The sequence below is a fragment of the Sitophilus oryzae genome, unplaced genomic scaffold (assembly GCF_002938485.1).
Source record: "Sitophilus oryzae breed Bouriz unplaced genomic scaffold, Soryzae_2.0 scaffold_177_pilon_pilon, whole genome shotgun sequence".
NCBI lineage: Eukaryota > Metazoa > Arthropoda > Insecta > Coleoptera > Curculionidae > Sitophilus > Sitophilus oryzae.
In genome coordinates this window covers 6,681,002-6,696,285 of record NW_022146479.1, presented here as the reverse complement: position 1 = coordinate 6,696,285, position 15,284 = coordinate 6,681,002, and the positions used below count along the sequence as shown (strand labels likewise).

General features: G+C 30.4%; 3 protein-coding genes across 4 annotated transcripts; 1 reads left to right on the top strand and 2 right to left on the bottom strand.

Annotated features, from left to right (window-relative positions):
- The first annotated feature begins 4,344 nt into the window (after positions 1-4,344).
- LOC115882418 (protein dispatched-like) lies at positions 4,345-11,563 on the top strand. The gene is made up of 11 exons (XM_030900475.1): positions 4,345-4,499; positions 4,589-4,789; positions 4,849-5,106; positions 5,162-5,282; positions 5,344-5,561; positions 5,621-5,803; positions 5,860-6,238; positions 6,293-6,494; positions 6,549-6,742; positions 6,797-7,026; positions 7,231-11,563. The coding sequence occupies exons 2-11, from the start codon at positions 4,643-4,645 to the stop codon at positions 8,608-8,610; spliced, it is 3,312 nt and encodes a 1,103-aa protein (XP_030756335.1). The 5' UTR covers positions 4,345-4,499; positions 4,589-4,642; the 3' UTR covers positions 8,611-11,563.
- Positions 11,564-11,627: 64 nt separating this feature from the next.
- LOC115882417 (plasminogen receptor (KT)-like) lies at positions 11,628-13,146 on the bottom strand. 2 transcript variants are annotated; one of them, XM_030900473.1, is made up of 4 exons: positions 12,544-13,146; positions 12,361-12,491; positions 12,198-12,307; positions 11,628-12,142 (listed from the first exon to the last, which is right to left on the bottom strand). In XM_030900473.1, exons 1-4 carry the CDS (start codon positions 12,622-12,624, stop codon positions 12,003-12,005), a joined length of 462 nt encoding a protein of 153 aa, XP_030756333.1. In that variant the 5' UTR covers positions 12,625-13,146; the 3' UTR covers positions 11,628-12,002. The 2 variants fall into 2 exon arrangements, with proteins under 2 accessions (XP_030756333.1, XP_030756334.1); XM_030900474.1 differs by having other exon boundaries at positions 12,198-12,301.
- A 13-nt stretch (positions 13,147-13,159) lies between these two features.
- LOC115882416 (UDP-xylose and UDP-N-acetylglucosamine transporter-like) lies at positions 13,160-14,802 on the bottom strand. The gene is made up of 5 exons (XM_030900472.1): positions 14,440-14,802; positions 14,167-14,383; positions 13,971-14,108; positions 13,686-13,901; positions 13,160-13,634 (listed from the first exon to the last, which is right to left on the bottom strand). Exons 1-5 carry the CDS (start codon positions 14,520-14,522, stop codon positions 13,242-13,244), a joined length of 1,047 nt encoding a protein of 348 aa, XP_030756332.1. The 5' UTR covers positions 14,523-14,802; the 3' UTR covers positions 13,160-13,241.
- Between the last annotated feature and the right edge of the window lie 482 nt (positions 14,803-15,284).

Below are 15,284 nucleotides of genomic sequence, written 5' to 3'. Positions count from 1 at the left end.
GACGTCGCGCTGCTTGCTCGCGGCTCTCCTCGTCGCTCCACTATGTTCTCAGCCTAAAACACTCAAAAAAGTTCCTCAGAACTTACGACTGAGAAAAATCAAAGGTTTTCCTTGATTTAAGTAAAAAGAATCTTCGGATTGTCACGGAGTTTTTAACAGGACACTGTCTCCTCAACGAACACCTCAGTAGGCTGAAGCTGAGAAACAACGGCGAAGGCAGATTCTGTGGGGATAATGGGGAAACACCAGAACACATTATCACTGAGTGCACCGAGACGACGACCATTCGTGCCATGAACTTTGGTATGGCTGATGTCGAGGATGGAGAGCTGGCCTCTGTGGTGCCGTCTCAGATACTGGCATTTGTTAAAGCCCTGAGACTGTATGATGAGTTATAACTCGTTATAACTTAAGAAAGGGGAACACACAATAGATTTGTAAGGTCGCGGTTATTAACTCCCCTCCTAAACATACTACATTCTACATCGGAGAAGCTCTTAGAACGATAGGCAACATGGTCGTAAAATCATGAAAATTTTAGTATCTATATGAAATTTTATTTAAAATTAGTATATAATGATATAGCAGCTTAAATGTTTTGATTTTGTAAGAAACTGGTTTTTCGAGCCATTGTTTTCGTACGATTTTTCATGGTAGCAAAAATGTTAGTCATATTGAACTCGTTAGCGTAAAATGGCCTATATTTTCGTGTTTTACATTTTTTAATTAACCAGTAACAGTAGTTTCATCAAAATCAGTTATTTTAGTTAGTGTCTGAAGTACCTATATATCAACCACTTACATAATCAATTACCTATATCAACTATCAACATATAGTGACTAGTGACCATATCATCTTAATTTTTCTAGTAATTAACTTTTCAGTTTAACGACAACATATTCTAAGTCCTTATATTTACTATAGGAATAAAGATGTCTAATGCAGAATTAAAAAAGAAAATAAATGATGGGGTTAAATATATTTTAAAGAATCTTGTTAAAAAAATATATTAAAAGAAACTGTAAACATTTTTTTATATGTAGCCACTTTCTTCATATTATATATTCTGCGGTTCGAACTCTAGAAGTGAGACCTATTTTAATGTTACAATACGCATCAGGCAATCATTATAATACCCACTTCGACTAACTAGCATATTAGATGCGCACGTGCCCCAATACATACATACATTATCGTCTTTGGTGCTTGCCGATTTGTCATTTAAATAACGGCCCTTTGGCCCTTATTTTTATTTTCACCACGCGTGTCTACGGCTCATTGTTCAATGCCCTAACCAAACCAAACAAGGATTGTTTCATTTTCTTTCGATAAAATGTTTGATAAATTTATGCCACTGTTATTTACTAATTAAAAAGCGTAGAACATTTTGGCCTTACGAGTTCAGTATGAGCTGCAGGTAACATTTTAGATAACATGCAAAACAAGCGTTCGAAAAATGGAGCTTCTTACAAAACTAAAACACTTGAGATGTTAAATCTATTAATAAAAAATATAATATATTTTAACTCTATCTAAAATTTCCTACAAATACTGAAATTTTCATAAATTTACGAATAGTTACTATTCTTCTGAGAGCCTTGAAGACCTGTAAAAACGCAAGAAATTGTAATTTTTTCAAATGATGTCAGTCAGGTCACCGATTTTGACGAAACAACTGTTATTTACTAATTAAAAGGAGTAGAACACGAAAGTGTGAGTTATTTTGGCCTTACGAGTTTAGTATGGGCCTTAGGTAACATTTAGCTTCCATGAAAAATCGTTCAAAAACAAGAGTTCGAAAAATCTATTTTCTTACAAACCTGAAACACTTGAGCCTTTAAACCATTATATATTCTAAATCTGCATAAAATTTCCTACAAATTCTAAAATTTCCATAAATTTACGACCATGATTACTACTCATCTAAGATACTTGAAAATTTGTAAAAAATTACCAAAATTTTTTGTAGGTACTCATGAATTTTGTCGATTTTGGTCAGGTCATCGATTTTGATGAAACTACTGTTATTTAATGGTTATTTACTAATTCAAAGGAATACAAAATAGAATAGTAATATACGAGTAGGCCATACAAAGAATACAAAGATAACAGAAAAATCAGAATACAAAAATATAGGCGATTTTTGCCTTACGAGTTCTCTATGACCTGTAGGTAACATTTTAGCTACAATGAAAAATCGTGCGAAAACAAAGGTTCGAAAAATCCAGATCATTAGAAAACCAAAACACTTGCGTCAAAGCATCGTATACCTATATGTACAAATACTGATATTTTCATAAATTTACTACTATTTTTCTAAGAGCCTTAAAAAGTTATAATAAATACGCAAAAATTATCAATTTTTCGACATTTTTCTAAATGTGTGGAGATACTAGAACAGTTTCGGAATTCCATGAATCTATTGTTAGTTTTGAAATTAGAGTTAAGATGTATGTATGGACACTGCAAAAATATGGCAATAAGACTGAGAGCATGTATTGGCTTAATATGATTAATATAAAAATAACGTTAAATAAATCAATAACAAGACAAATTTGGAACAATAAAACGAATTTAAATAAAGATGAGATTTTAAATAAGACATAATGGAAAGCGGGAAGGAAAAGAGAATGGGAAAATGGCAAAATGAATAATATTTGTGAATAACGATGTAACAACGGCGAGGTCTGGAACTCCAAAATGCAATCATTCTACTCCAGTTAAGGTTTAGGTTGGCTTTAGTTAGTTATTTCTCGATGTAGTTCACTGTCGAGTGCTCGCGCTTCGTAACGAGCTAAACTGATTACACAACAATCTGTGCTAAGCCAAATAGAGTTTATAATTGAAAAAACCGCCCGGCTAGACCCCAGTCGGCCCTCGTACAAAATTGCTTCTTCCGCTGTTATTATTATACGCCATTTTTTAAAATAAAGCTGTTGTTTTAGCAATGTTCTGTTCAAGAAATCCCTCGACTTTTAAAATTTCACCCAGGCATATAGCAATTAGCAATATATATTAATATACCAATAGGTACCATCCAGGATTCATGTCCGGGTTTTTAAGGTATTCCGCGGGGGTTCACACCGGAATTGAATCCGAAAAAACAACTTATCTTTGTTAAATAATTTAATCGTTACGATGTCACATGTCTACTAAACCGGCATTGTTCGAAAGTACCTATATCTATCAGGTCAATTTTTTCGTTTTCAGCGCACTCGGGGGTGTAAATTGTGCATCCTTGTGTCCTTATCTTGTTATGATTCCATGAGCTTTATGAATATAAGTCTGTCAAATAATCCATTTCAGTGACAGTTGTACCTCATTTTAATTCACAATTTTTTTTTACTTCTTGTCATTTTTTGAATGTCACCTGTCGAAATCTGCTTTAGACTCACTGGACAGACTTTAGCTCATGCTAATTTTTAATTTTATATGCAACAGGCAATGGGTAAATTGCTTTGGAAATATCAGTATATAATAGATATTTAATTTTACTAATAAAATTAAGCATTTAATAATGCCAAAACGTAATAATGCCAAAGTGTGTAATAACTAATGAAATGCTCAAAGTTTTCTCGTCTATTAAAAAAGGATAATCCAATTCTGATGTCATATGCAGTACAAAACTTAGTATCTAGTATCACAGCTAGTATCTACCATGTATCTACTGCTACCGGCAACGGAGTAACAAACACTTACGTAACACTTTTAGTGTTTAATTTCCCTTTTAAAGTAAAGATTGTCACCGTCTGCTACAGAATATTTATAACTTCATACAGTACTCGTACATTTCTGAAGCCTTCTCAAAAGAAATTAACCCTGTTCGTTTATTTGTATCTTTATCATTCTGTTTTATTGGCTAGAGGGTACACTAACAATGCATCAACCCTTTAAAATATTTTTAATTATAATTAAACATATCTAAAAAGTACCGTATGATCGAATAAAAACGGCGTCAGCGATGGCTATAAAATGAAGATCGCTGTCATTTTATATGTGAATTTATATGGGAAATGTCATCGATTGTCATTTCATAGCCATCGCTGACGCCGTTTTTTATTCGATCATACGGTATTTCTTTGATATATCCCTCTGGTATATCCTAGCGCATTCGCCATAATGTATTAAAAACGTGTAAGTTTTTACTCCATATATTTTAGGCTCTGTTTTAGGTTCAGATTACTATTTTACAGTTAAAATTCATATTAATTACCATATATTATTGTACTATAACTTTAAATATTAAGTAATTATTTATACAGAGAGAATGATTGCTAATATTGATAAATCATTAGATCATTTGATTTCCATTTTAGATTTTAGAAAGAGATAGACAATATAATCTTTTCCTTAATATGACAGATAAGTGACAGCAAATATGTTTAAAGGGCTGAATTCTCATTCCTCACCACTGCCCAGAAACACCCTATCAGTTTTTAAATTTTCAGTAAATTTGTATTTGCCTAAATTGGAATTTTGTTATAATGTGTTAAATTTTGTAAGTACATGTCACCTGTTGTGTTAGAATTATCATTATAACTTAATTTTCACATGAGTAACCACAAATTATGTTTGTTTATTTTTTAGTGAGGAGAACAAAATGAAAACAGGACAGAACCTTAATAATAACAGTGAAACAAAATGAATTATCAAACATGGTACACAAATTTCTTAATCAAACATCCATATATTGTGTTGCTTGCAATTTCAGTATTTTCTTGTACTTGTTTAACACTACCCTTTACAGTAAAAAAAATAGCCCTACCAAAGTTTCAGGACCCCCAAATGGTTTGTATTTTTATTTTAATATAAAAAAAACACTCATTCTGCATAATTATAATCTGTAGGGTTTCTCTACTAGAGGTACATTAATATCAAATCGGTTAACAACATGGCAAAATTTAGAGGAAGAATGTAGGCCTTCGGGATATTTAACTAAAAACCCTAAGGAATACTTAATGCATAAGAACATGAATAATTCTTTTTTAAATGAACCTCGTATCAAAACAGAAGGGAGAAGAAAAAATAAAAACAGTAGAGATAGATTATTTGGCCAGAACAATTATGTTGAATATGAACCAAAAAATGAAACTGTTTATGGAAAAGTAACTTAAAATACATAGCAAAATAAATTATTAATTATTTTTAATGTTTCCTTAGGTAATCACGAATGAAAAAAATGCAACAGAAACTACTAAGTTTGGGCTAGATTACCTACAAAACTTAACCAATAAAAACAATAAACATAGAGTTTATGAGAAACACTTTTGTGGCCCCCCTGGTAAAACTTTTTATTTTAACTTTTTAACACTTAATGTAAAGAAATTAATAATTTCTTATAGATGAAAAATATGTACATATTGTTGTAAGTACTGTGAACAATCAGGATCTATTTACATGGGAGCATATAAAATCACTGTGCACTCTTGAAAATAGTCTAATGAATTTAAAAAATGTTCCTAGCTTGTGTATTTCAAATTCAGGAATCTGTTGCAGACCCTGGACTTTACCTAACTATATAGCAGCTTTGCATAACAGAAAAAATTGTTTGAATATTCAGGTATATTTATACTTTTCTGGATTTAATCATATACAAAGAGAATTTTCTCAATTTTTTAGGAAAGTGACGTTAATAAAACCAAAGGCATTCTAGAAAGATGTGCACAGTATTTTCACAGTAATGAACTTTACATGAGTTGTTTTCGAAAAAGGGATTGTGAAGTTCCTTTGGAGTGCTTAAAATTTGATGCTGTGTATAACATATTAAATTTTTTAACTAGTGTTTCATTCCTTCCTCCAGAAGTGAGTTAAAATTAAATATTTCACTAAACATAGCTTCATTTGATTTTTTCTTGAAGGATAACAAAAATGAAGGGCATATTTTAAAAGAAACTATAATATTTCTTCCTATTGCTGCGAGCTCAGCTAGTGTACCTTTATATCATGAATTGGAAAATGTTAAAAAAGATTTTGAGGGGTTGTCAATTGTAGCTGTAGATTTTGGAATTAAAAGTGTTATATTTGATGAGTATCTGTTAAGAGATACTTGGTTGATGGGTATGGGAATTGTGTTCATATTCATCTGTATATGGATATATACAGCCTCATTGTTTTTAACGATCATGACAATAATTGCTATTGTATTCACAATGGCTATCACTTATTTTTTATACGATGTTGTATATGAAATTTCTTTCTTTCCATTTATGAATATGTTGACACTCATTATATGCATTGGTATGTCTAAATCTCTTTTGATATTTCAATGTAAGTTTATTTGAAAATTTTCAGGTATTGGAGCAGATGATACTTTTATATTTTGTAAAATTTGGCAAGTCAACAAAAAAGATCAGGCTAATGAAAATAATATTTCTGTAATTATGTCCAAAACTTTTTATCATGCCTTTACGTCAATGTTTGTATCAATGTTGACAACTGCCGTAGCTTTTTGGGGATCTTATGTCAGTTGTGTAACAGCAATTAGTTGTTTTAGGTACTTGTTACTAAATAAGGAATATATGTTCATAAACTAATACATTTCTTCTAGTATATTTGCTGGAACTGCCATAATTGTAAATTTCTTTCTTATGGTAACTTGGTTTCCAGCAGGAATAGTAATATGGGAACAATTTTGTGTCTCAAGACTTGTTTGCCGGTGCTACTTTGTGGCTGCTTTAGGTCAATTCATGTGCTGTTTCAAATCCAGATGGAATCTATCACCAACTTTTTGTAAATGTTTAAGTAAGTTTGTAAAAAATATATAACATACATTTTAAAGCATTTACTTTTGTCAAGGTGCTGCATGGAAAGGGAAAAAACAATTTCTAACAAAAACGATAATTAATTTAAAATACTTCTGGACGTTACTTTTCACAATATTAGCTTTGGCTTCAACAGTGGTCGTATTTGTTTATCCCAGGCTCAGACTTCCAAACTCAAGAGATTTCCAACTGTTTTCTTCAGATCACCTTTTTGAAAAATATGACTTTATGTATAAAGATAAGTTCTGGTTTAAACGCGATAAGGTGAGTAAACTTATATTCTAATATGAAACGAATATTTACTAAATTTATATTTCTTATAAAAATTAAAAAAAATACCGGGCAATAATTAACTAAAGTAGATTTTTGGTTTGCTACGACACTATAATACGAGACTTAATTCTACTTTATTTTATTGACTCATCCTGTATATATTTATGAAATCAATATCCAATTATATGATTTTAGGGTGAATGGGTAAATGATTACAAACTACCATTAAGATTTGTATTTGGAGTGAAATCAGTTGATAATGGCAATCATCTAAATCCATCAGATTTAGGTGTAGTAGAATATGATTTGAATTTTGATATGGCTGATCCAGAGTCCCAGGAATGGCTGAGAAATTTTTGTTTGAACCTTAGACAACAGTCGTTCTATCAGCCTGTAATAGGTATTTCTTTAACTAGTTGTTTCATCGAGACTTTTGCGAAGAGTATGACCAGGAAATGTATAGATGACTTTACGCAGAGAGATCGTTCTCCATGTTGTGACGTTTCCGAGTTTCCTTTTAACAGAACGGTATTTAATACGTGCATAATGGATGAGATGGCTGAGGTATACGGTGGACCTGCAGATATAACATATCCAAAAACAGCCGGTGTTATGTTTTCCAAGGAGAATGTACCAACAATAAAAGCTGTTGTTGTCGAATTTGACAGCAACATTAGTTTTTCTCTGTCGTATGAGGACGTTAAACAATTTTATAACACCGTAGATTCGTGGACAAAAGAAGAGTTGAGTACTGCACCAGACTCCATGAAAAATGGATTTTTTGTCAGTGACTTGCATTTCTATGATCTACAAAATGAACTAGGCAGAGGTACAAAGATTTCTATATTTGTATCCATGGCACTGGCAGCTGCAGTTTTATTTATATCTACATTGAATCCCCTTATTAGCATCCTCGCTATAATTACTATCACTTTTAGTATAATTATAACCATAGCAGGCCTGGTTTTATGTGGATGGACACTGAATATCCTTGAATCCGTCACCGTGTCTACCGCCATAGGTTTAGCGGTGGATTTCAGCTTGCATTACTCAGTAAACTACAAATTGTGTCCACCAAATAAAGCAAAGAACAGAGAGGAAGCCACTGTCTATGCATTATCTCATCTCATGGGACCTTGTTTTATGGCTGCGTTGACAACAGCTGCTGCCGGATTTTTCATGATGTTTTCCCTGATATTACCGTATTACCAAATCGGTTTGTTTATGATCCTTGTAATGGCCGTCAGCTGGATCTACGCCACTTTTTTCTTGGGTGCTCTATTTGCTACAGTGGGTCCAATTAAGAACACCTGTCAATATACTTACAAAGGAATTATACATAGCTTTTTTGGAAATAGCAGAACAGAACAAACTAGACGTAATAATATTGAAGTAATGACAAGCACTTCCAGCAACCAAGATCTCGACAGTGTGTCTTTTTTGAAGCGAGACACACCAAAGCCTGTGAAGAAGAAATCATTTAGGGAGCCCCAAGTTAAGTATACACCCCATCAGGGTCTTACAGATCAATCTCCATCGAGTAATATTACAATCATTATGACTGATGATAATTAATTTTTTCATAATTATTATTTACAAAAATATCTCTCTCAGTGATTAAATCAATCGAAAATTGATAATTAAATCAGGGGCTTATAATACAACGTACATCAAACAAATAATAATAGAAAACCAGATTGTAAGGTATAACATGTTAATTGGTAGGTAGTTTAACTTAGTAGATTGAAGAATACCGATACCGGTGGCGGATTTAGGGTTTGCAGAAAAAGGTTCAGAATTTTGTCTAAGGGCCTACATTTTTTAATCCTAATTTTACTATCTAAACAAATTCTATTAATATTTACAAATTTATGTCACACCTAAAGTTGACGTGAACTCTATTTGCTTTTTTTGCACTGTCAAATTCATTTTTTCCTTTTCAAAACTTGCAATGATATTTTCAAAAAATATGAACAACGAAATGTATATTAAAGTTAATTTCTAATAAAATTATATTTTTAGAAAAGTAACTGTTACCTAAAAAGTTATATTTTTTCTATTATGATTCGAATTAATTGATTGATTATAATAATTTGTCTGTTTCGTGTAAAAAGGAAAATAAGAGACACTGCATCTCTTATTCAAAATCATATATCTTTTCATTATACAGACATTTTTAAAGCTAGTCGTGAATCCGCCACTGATAGTAAATGATGAAATTTCTAATGCAAAAGGCATTTGAGATAGTATTTTGTATTTTATCGGATATATGATGTATTGTCTGATAAAATTACACGAATATAGCGTAATCAAGAGAAGCTAAAATCCTATTTTAGTTGAACATATTCGCCGTGAAATTTCAGCCTTCCACGCGAATATTCTTGATGTAATTAAATTTAAGGTACTTAAATACTTAATAATATAATAACTTAAAAACCACTTCTGTGATATTTTTTATTTTCTAAGATAATATTCTTTCCTAATTAAAATATATCGTTTGTTTTTAATATTTACACAAAACATAACAATACATGAGGCCTAACTTTTAGAAAAATACTAGTTTATTATTTGCACATGTAAGATAATGATTATATAAGATGTAAAATTTCTATGACGCGTTAACGACTGAAATAAAGTCTATAACAAAGTATACTAAACAATATTCCAGTTTTTAGAACAATGTTGTAATATTAAGAAATTTAGTGAAAGTTATATATTGAGATTGAGAAAATCACATATCTAGCACATTCAAGGGCCAGCAGGGTTGGATTTTTAAATGATTTTGTTCAGTACTACACATGAGTTTATTGAACGCATAAAAATCAGCAATATTAGAGGTCTTAAAAGCAATGCAATCTACTTAGTGTAATAATATCATCTGAATTTAAAAAAATAATTATACCATTTTTTTGAATACTCTTAAATTTTGCTTACGCATAAAATTTTGCTTTGTGCAAAACCAGTGGTATTCTTTAGTACATTGGAACCTAGTGGGCACGTTGCCAAATGCCAATGCCCGTAAAAGTGTCTTAAAAGTTCAACTGCTTTTGGTATTATTACCAGTATTATTTTTCTATTTATTTAAATTATTAAAAAGTATATAATATCGTCATTTGTGGATTGAGCATATGATTTGCTGGTTCCTGTATTTGTAAGAAAAACAAATTTAGAATTATTCAGAGTAAAACGATTATTTGATAACATGACAGATATTTGCATTTAACCAACAGTACATGGTTCTTAGATTTAATTACTTGATATCTGGCTGACTATCTGTGCTAAAACTAGGTGAGGTGACTCTAAAGTCACTTTTTGTGATGTAGACTAGTAAAAATACATCATCTTAAATTTAGAGACGAATTGTGTGTTAGATTAGAGTAATAAATGTTGTATGTGTAAGAGCCAATGGCAATTGTGGTGAATAGCTTTAACCGAAATCACTCTGTCCAGAAGACATAACAGAGCATAATATATGTTATGTATGATATATATTTTCATATAAAAATCAACAAGGCAATTTCAATAAAGTTGATCTCTACATTCCACTTAGTCTCTAGTTAAGGAAGTGTAATGTAATAATAAATGTCCTAAATACATATGTGGTCAATTTCAAATATGTCCACTTTGACAATACTACCAAGTATTAATCTTCTGGTAAGCATTAGTCAGTATTATTAAATGTGTTTCCCTTCGACGCACCTGTTTTGCTCAAAATTATATTACCTTAAACAAGATCCTATTGAAACTTCGCTTTTACTTCAAGCATTGTGCCAATATATTTATGCTTTTTAAGCATAACATTTTTTAAACGTTTGTAGGTACATTGTATAATATTTATTTAGATTTTTATAAAGGCGCCAGTGAGCGAATTTATAATATTCCTATACTTTGGTGATATCATTTACACTTTACTGTAACTTATTTCAACTTCAGGTCAGCCTCCGAGTTGACGCAAGTAGGTTGGGGCCCGCATTAACCAAAAACCGAAAAACCTCTATATAATTTATTTTGTTTAATAATCACAAAAAGATACTCATTAATTTAATTTTATTTTTATATATTTCTATATTTTTATAACTACATTGTATACTGCATTATATACTATATAGGTGGTTTGGAATTAAATGTATATATATTTTTTATTTTGGGCCCTCAACTTCGGATTCTTTTGGAGCGTTAAATCCTGAAGTTTGATAATATCTATTGGATACCATATACTTAAGACATGTGTTTATGTTAACTGGATTTAGGTTAAGTATGTTAATTAAGTAGTAGAATATTACAAAAATGAATACATTAAAAAATCAAATAAAAAAAAACATTTAATGTATTTCATTGGGAAGGCACAGTGTTCATTACATTGACTTGAATTTATTAACTTATGTTTGCTTCAAAAATACATCATTAGTAGTTCAAACACTGTGTCTTGGTTAGTCATACTTAGTTGTAATTAGATGTTGAGAAATACATACTGAATGTTAAATAATACAATAACTAAATTATCAAAAATAAATAACCATTTCAAAAATCGAGTTTTACTTTACCTAATTAATGAGTGTATAAATAAAACGTGTATAAATAAAACAAAACTCTCCAAAATAGGATGTAGTTTAATACTTTCAATATTATTGACAAGGACATATTGTCGTAAATTTACATACATATTCAATTTACTGAAATTGGTTTTTAAAAAATGCCAATAAAAACTTAATATTATCACTTACACTATTACAGAACTTTCAACGCTATTACTAATAATTATGTACACACCAGCTTCGAAAGCTAATGTGTAATGCTTTCTGATATGAGGTAATATTAATTATTTTAACATAGTATATAATCCATGCAGAATGATTCTCTTATACTTAATTTGATTATAAACTTAATCTGTCTTCTGCACCTGCACGTAAAATTCAAAGATGGAAAAACCATTTTAACATTAATATCTCTTGGTCGTAGATAATATCTCAAAGAGGTGGCAAATGAGGACGTAGTTTTTTCTGTTCGTCGTTCTGCATTCTTTTTAAATCTATGGAAGACGCAGTAGGCACTCCTAAAGGCAACGATAATAAATCCTCTTCAAACTGCATTATATGCTCAGCTTCAACTAAAGTAAAATTCTTACAATCTATATATCTCTTTAGTTTATAACAGCAACTTACTTAAAATTCTGTGCAGTTTATTTCCATAGGCTAAGTCAGCTTGATACGCGTATAAAAATGTTAAGGGAACTAAAGGTGCAAGCAAAGAAAGCTTTTTCTTGAGCCTGAAACTAATGGATGCTCATCAGTGTAAACAAAAACAAGTTTTGGTAAATTTCGTTACCTATATACGGATCCTATAACACTTGTGAAATAGAAGGCACTCATCCAGTAGAATAACTCGCGCTGTCTGGCTATTTCCAAAGCTACCTGCCTTTCCCTCATCTGATTTCTCATTTGTAACTGCCTCTCTATCTGTATGTGTTTCTATTTATCAGTCTACTTTAATATAATTTATTTCTATTACCTTTATATTGTTAATTTCTGTAATGAAATCTTGATTTTTCTTAAAATTTTCTTCCATATTTATGGTAAAATTATTTCCCATTTTATAAAACTCTTTTATCAAAAAATATTTAATTGTAGGATGTAAATAATTGGGTTTTGACAGACACTTGCGCTAAATTGGTTCTGGATAGTCATTGAGCGATATATTACTGATTCTAAACGCGCGAAGTATGTGCCAGAATCTCTGGATCAATAATTTTATAAAACAATAGAAGAAAAACAGCGGATCTTGGCAACGCTGTAGAATTTATTGGGGGATTTAAACATCTTCGCGTTTGTATTGTGTTGTATGGTTTAATAATAATAATCTCTAAAATAGCGCAGGACAAAATAGCTTATTAATGTAAAAGTGATAATTTTGTTTAAATATTTAAAAGAACAGATTATGTGGAATTTAAGGATTTAAGTACATATTAATAGTGAACATGAAATGGTGAAGGTTCAGTACATAACTCAATTTGCTATTAATAACAATATAAACATATGTTGTTTAAAAATTATATTCCATAACCATTAAAAGATATATCAACATATACAACAATTATATATAGCAAAAATAAATAAAATGAGGCTAATAAAATTGTACAACTATAATTATTTCAACAATAAATTATAATTTTATAATTATCTATTGATCAAAATATACAATGATGAGAGCTAATCCACTTTACTGCTCTTTTTCTTTTGAGAATCCAGAATTCGTTTTGGTATCTCTGCAAAAAGTAGAGTACCAGCAAATACCAAAGCAGTGCCTACCCAGTGAGCAAATGTAAATGGATTTTGGAAGTATACAATTGAAAGTATCAAAGACAAAAACTTTCTTAAGGTTATAACAAGAGTCACAGTTAATGAGGCACATTCTGTTGTCAAAACATATACAGAGCTAATACAAATATATTGAGTCAAAACATTTAAAATTAAATAGATCCAAATAACTGGAACTGCATAGTTCAAAAAAGGAATATTAAATGGATCACTGCTAGTGGCTTTGACCGAATGCTCCCAAATACTGCTTGAATAAATTAAAAATCCTGGGAGTGAATAGAAATGCTGAAATACAGTAAAATATAAAATATATTTGTTTTTTAATATCAAACTTACAGTGTAATACAAAGCTTCCTCAGGGTGTTTTCCATGAACTTTATACAAATTTTCTTGATAAATACCCATCCTGGCTGATAACAACAAAGCACCAGTCAAAAGTAAAATTCCAATGACCCACCAAAAGAATTGATTTGAATCAATTTCCATAGGGGCTTTAACAGTTTCATCATTTGATATAGGATTATTATTATTATTATCACAGTTATTACATGTCTGCAATGTTTTGTATATATTGTTAAGATTTTTTTTAATATAGGTATTCATTTGAAATCATAATAGTACCTTTCTCACATCTTTCGAAGAATATAATGTACAAATAATTATCCCTAATGTTATCATAAACACTGATAAATATTTATCCCATGTGTACTTTTTCTTTAAAATCCATATACCCATTATCATGTTTGCTATCAAAGAACCCTATAATTTTACCAAATTTTAATTGAATAATTTCAGTACAGCTTTAATTAATACTTACAGCTCTGAAAATCATATGAAGTGGTACTGGTATATTAAAATTAAAAGCCCAATTATTTACAACACTTGTCACGAAGAAAAATGCAACAAGAGTCAAATAATCTTTCAGGGGTACTTTTGGCTTTACGGTACCAAATTTAGAGGTAAAAATAAACCCATGAACAGCAATAAAAAGGAACTGCAGAAAGGTTATTAGGTGTCCCGCACCAGCATCCAATCTAAAGCCGGAAACAAAAATATGTGATAACTGAAACATTGTTAATATGCAACTCACTTAATAATGTACTCGAGGAAGACATTATTTAGCATACATCCAACTAAAACAGTAACTATTGCTAAGGAGGCCTTAGAATTCATTTTGCCACTACTATTGTAATTGAAATCCAACGAAATATTTTTATTAAGATATAACAAGCAATACTACTGATAAAATCTAACGACACACTTAAGACAGAAATTTATCAATTTAGAGATAATGACTAGCAATTTTTCGTTCATATAATAACGGTTTCAAATCAGAATATCATGTTGACACGACACAACACTTCTTGATTGCATATTTCTCAGAAAAAAAAACGAAAAAATTGTAGTCTTTAATTTAAAAAGCAATCAAAATCGTTGACGTACGAAAGTACGAAATTTAAAGGTTAAGACATGGTTAAAAGTAGAAGTAGTTCAAAGATAGTAGTTAAAATTAACATATCAAATATATATCTTGAAAATAGGCAACCAAATAAACTTCATTATTTAGGCTTTCTAAAAAAAATTATTTAAAATTAAATTTTAAAAAAATCGCATTCACCATTTTGTCACTAAAATATTTTGAAATATTGTTGATAAACTTTTGAAATATAAAAATCATAATTAAATTAAATGGTAATGGCTATTTTTCTGTTCATATTAAATGTGGCAAAATCTTTATGCATAATAATAAATAAGTTTAGAAGGATTTTACTGTGAGGGAAATAGAAATATTGGTCACGTTAGTAAGGAGTTATTTCATGGTGTTTCTTATTCTTGGTCTACCTCAAGGGGGTCAGACCTATGTGCTATGTGGGGAAAATTTGCCCATAAATTTTCTTTGGAAAAGGGTGTACAAGACCCTCTTTGGGTAAAATC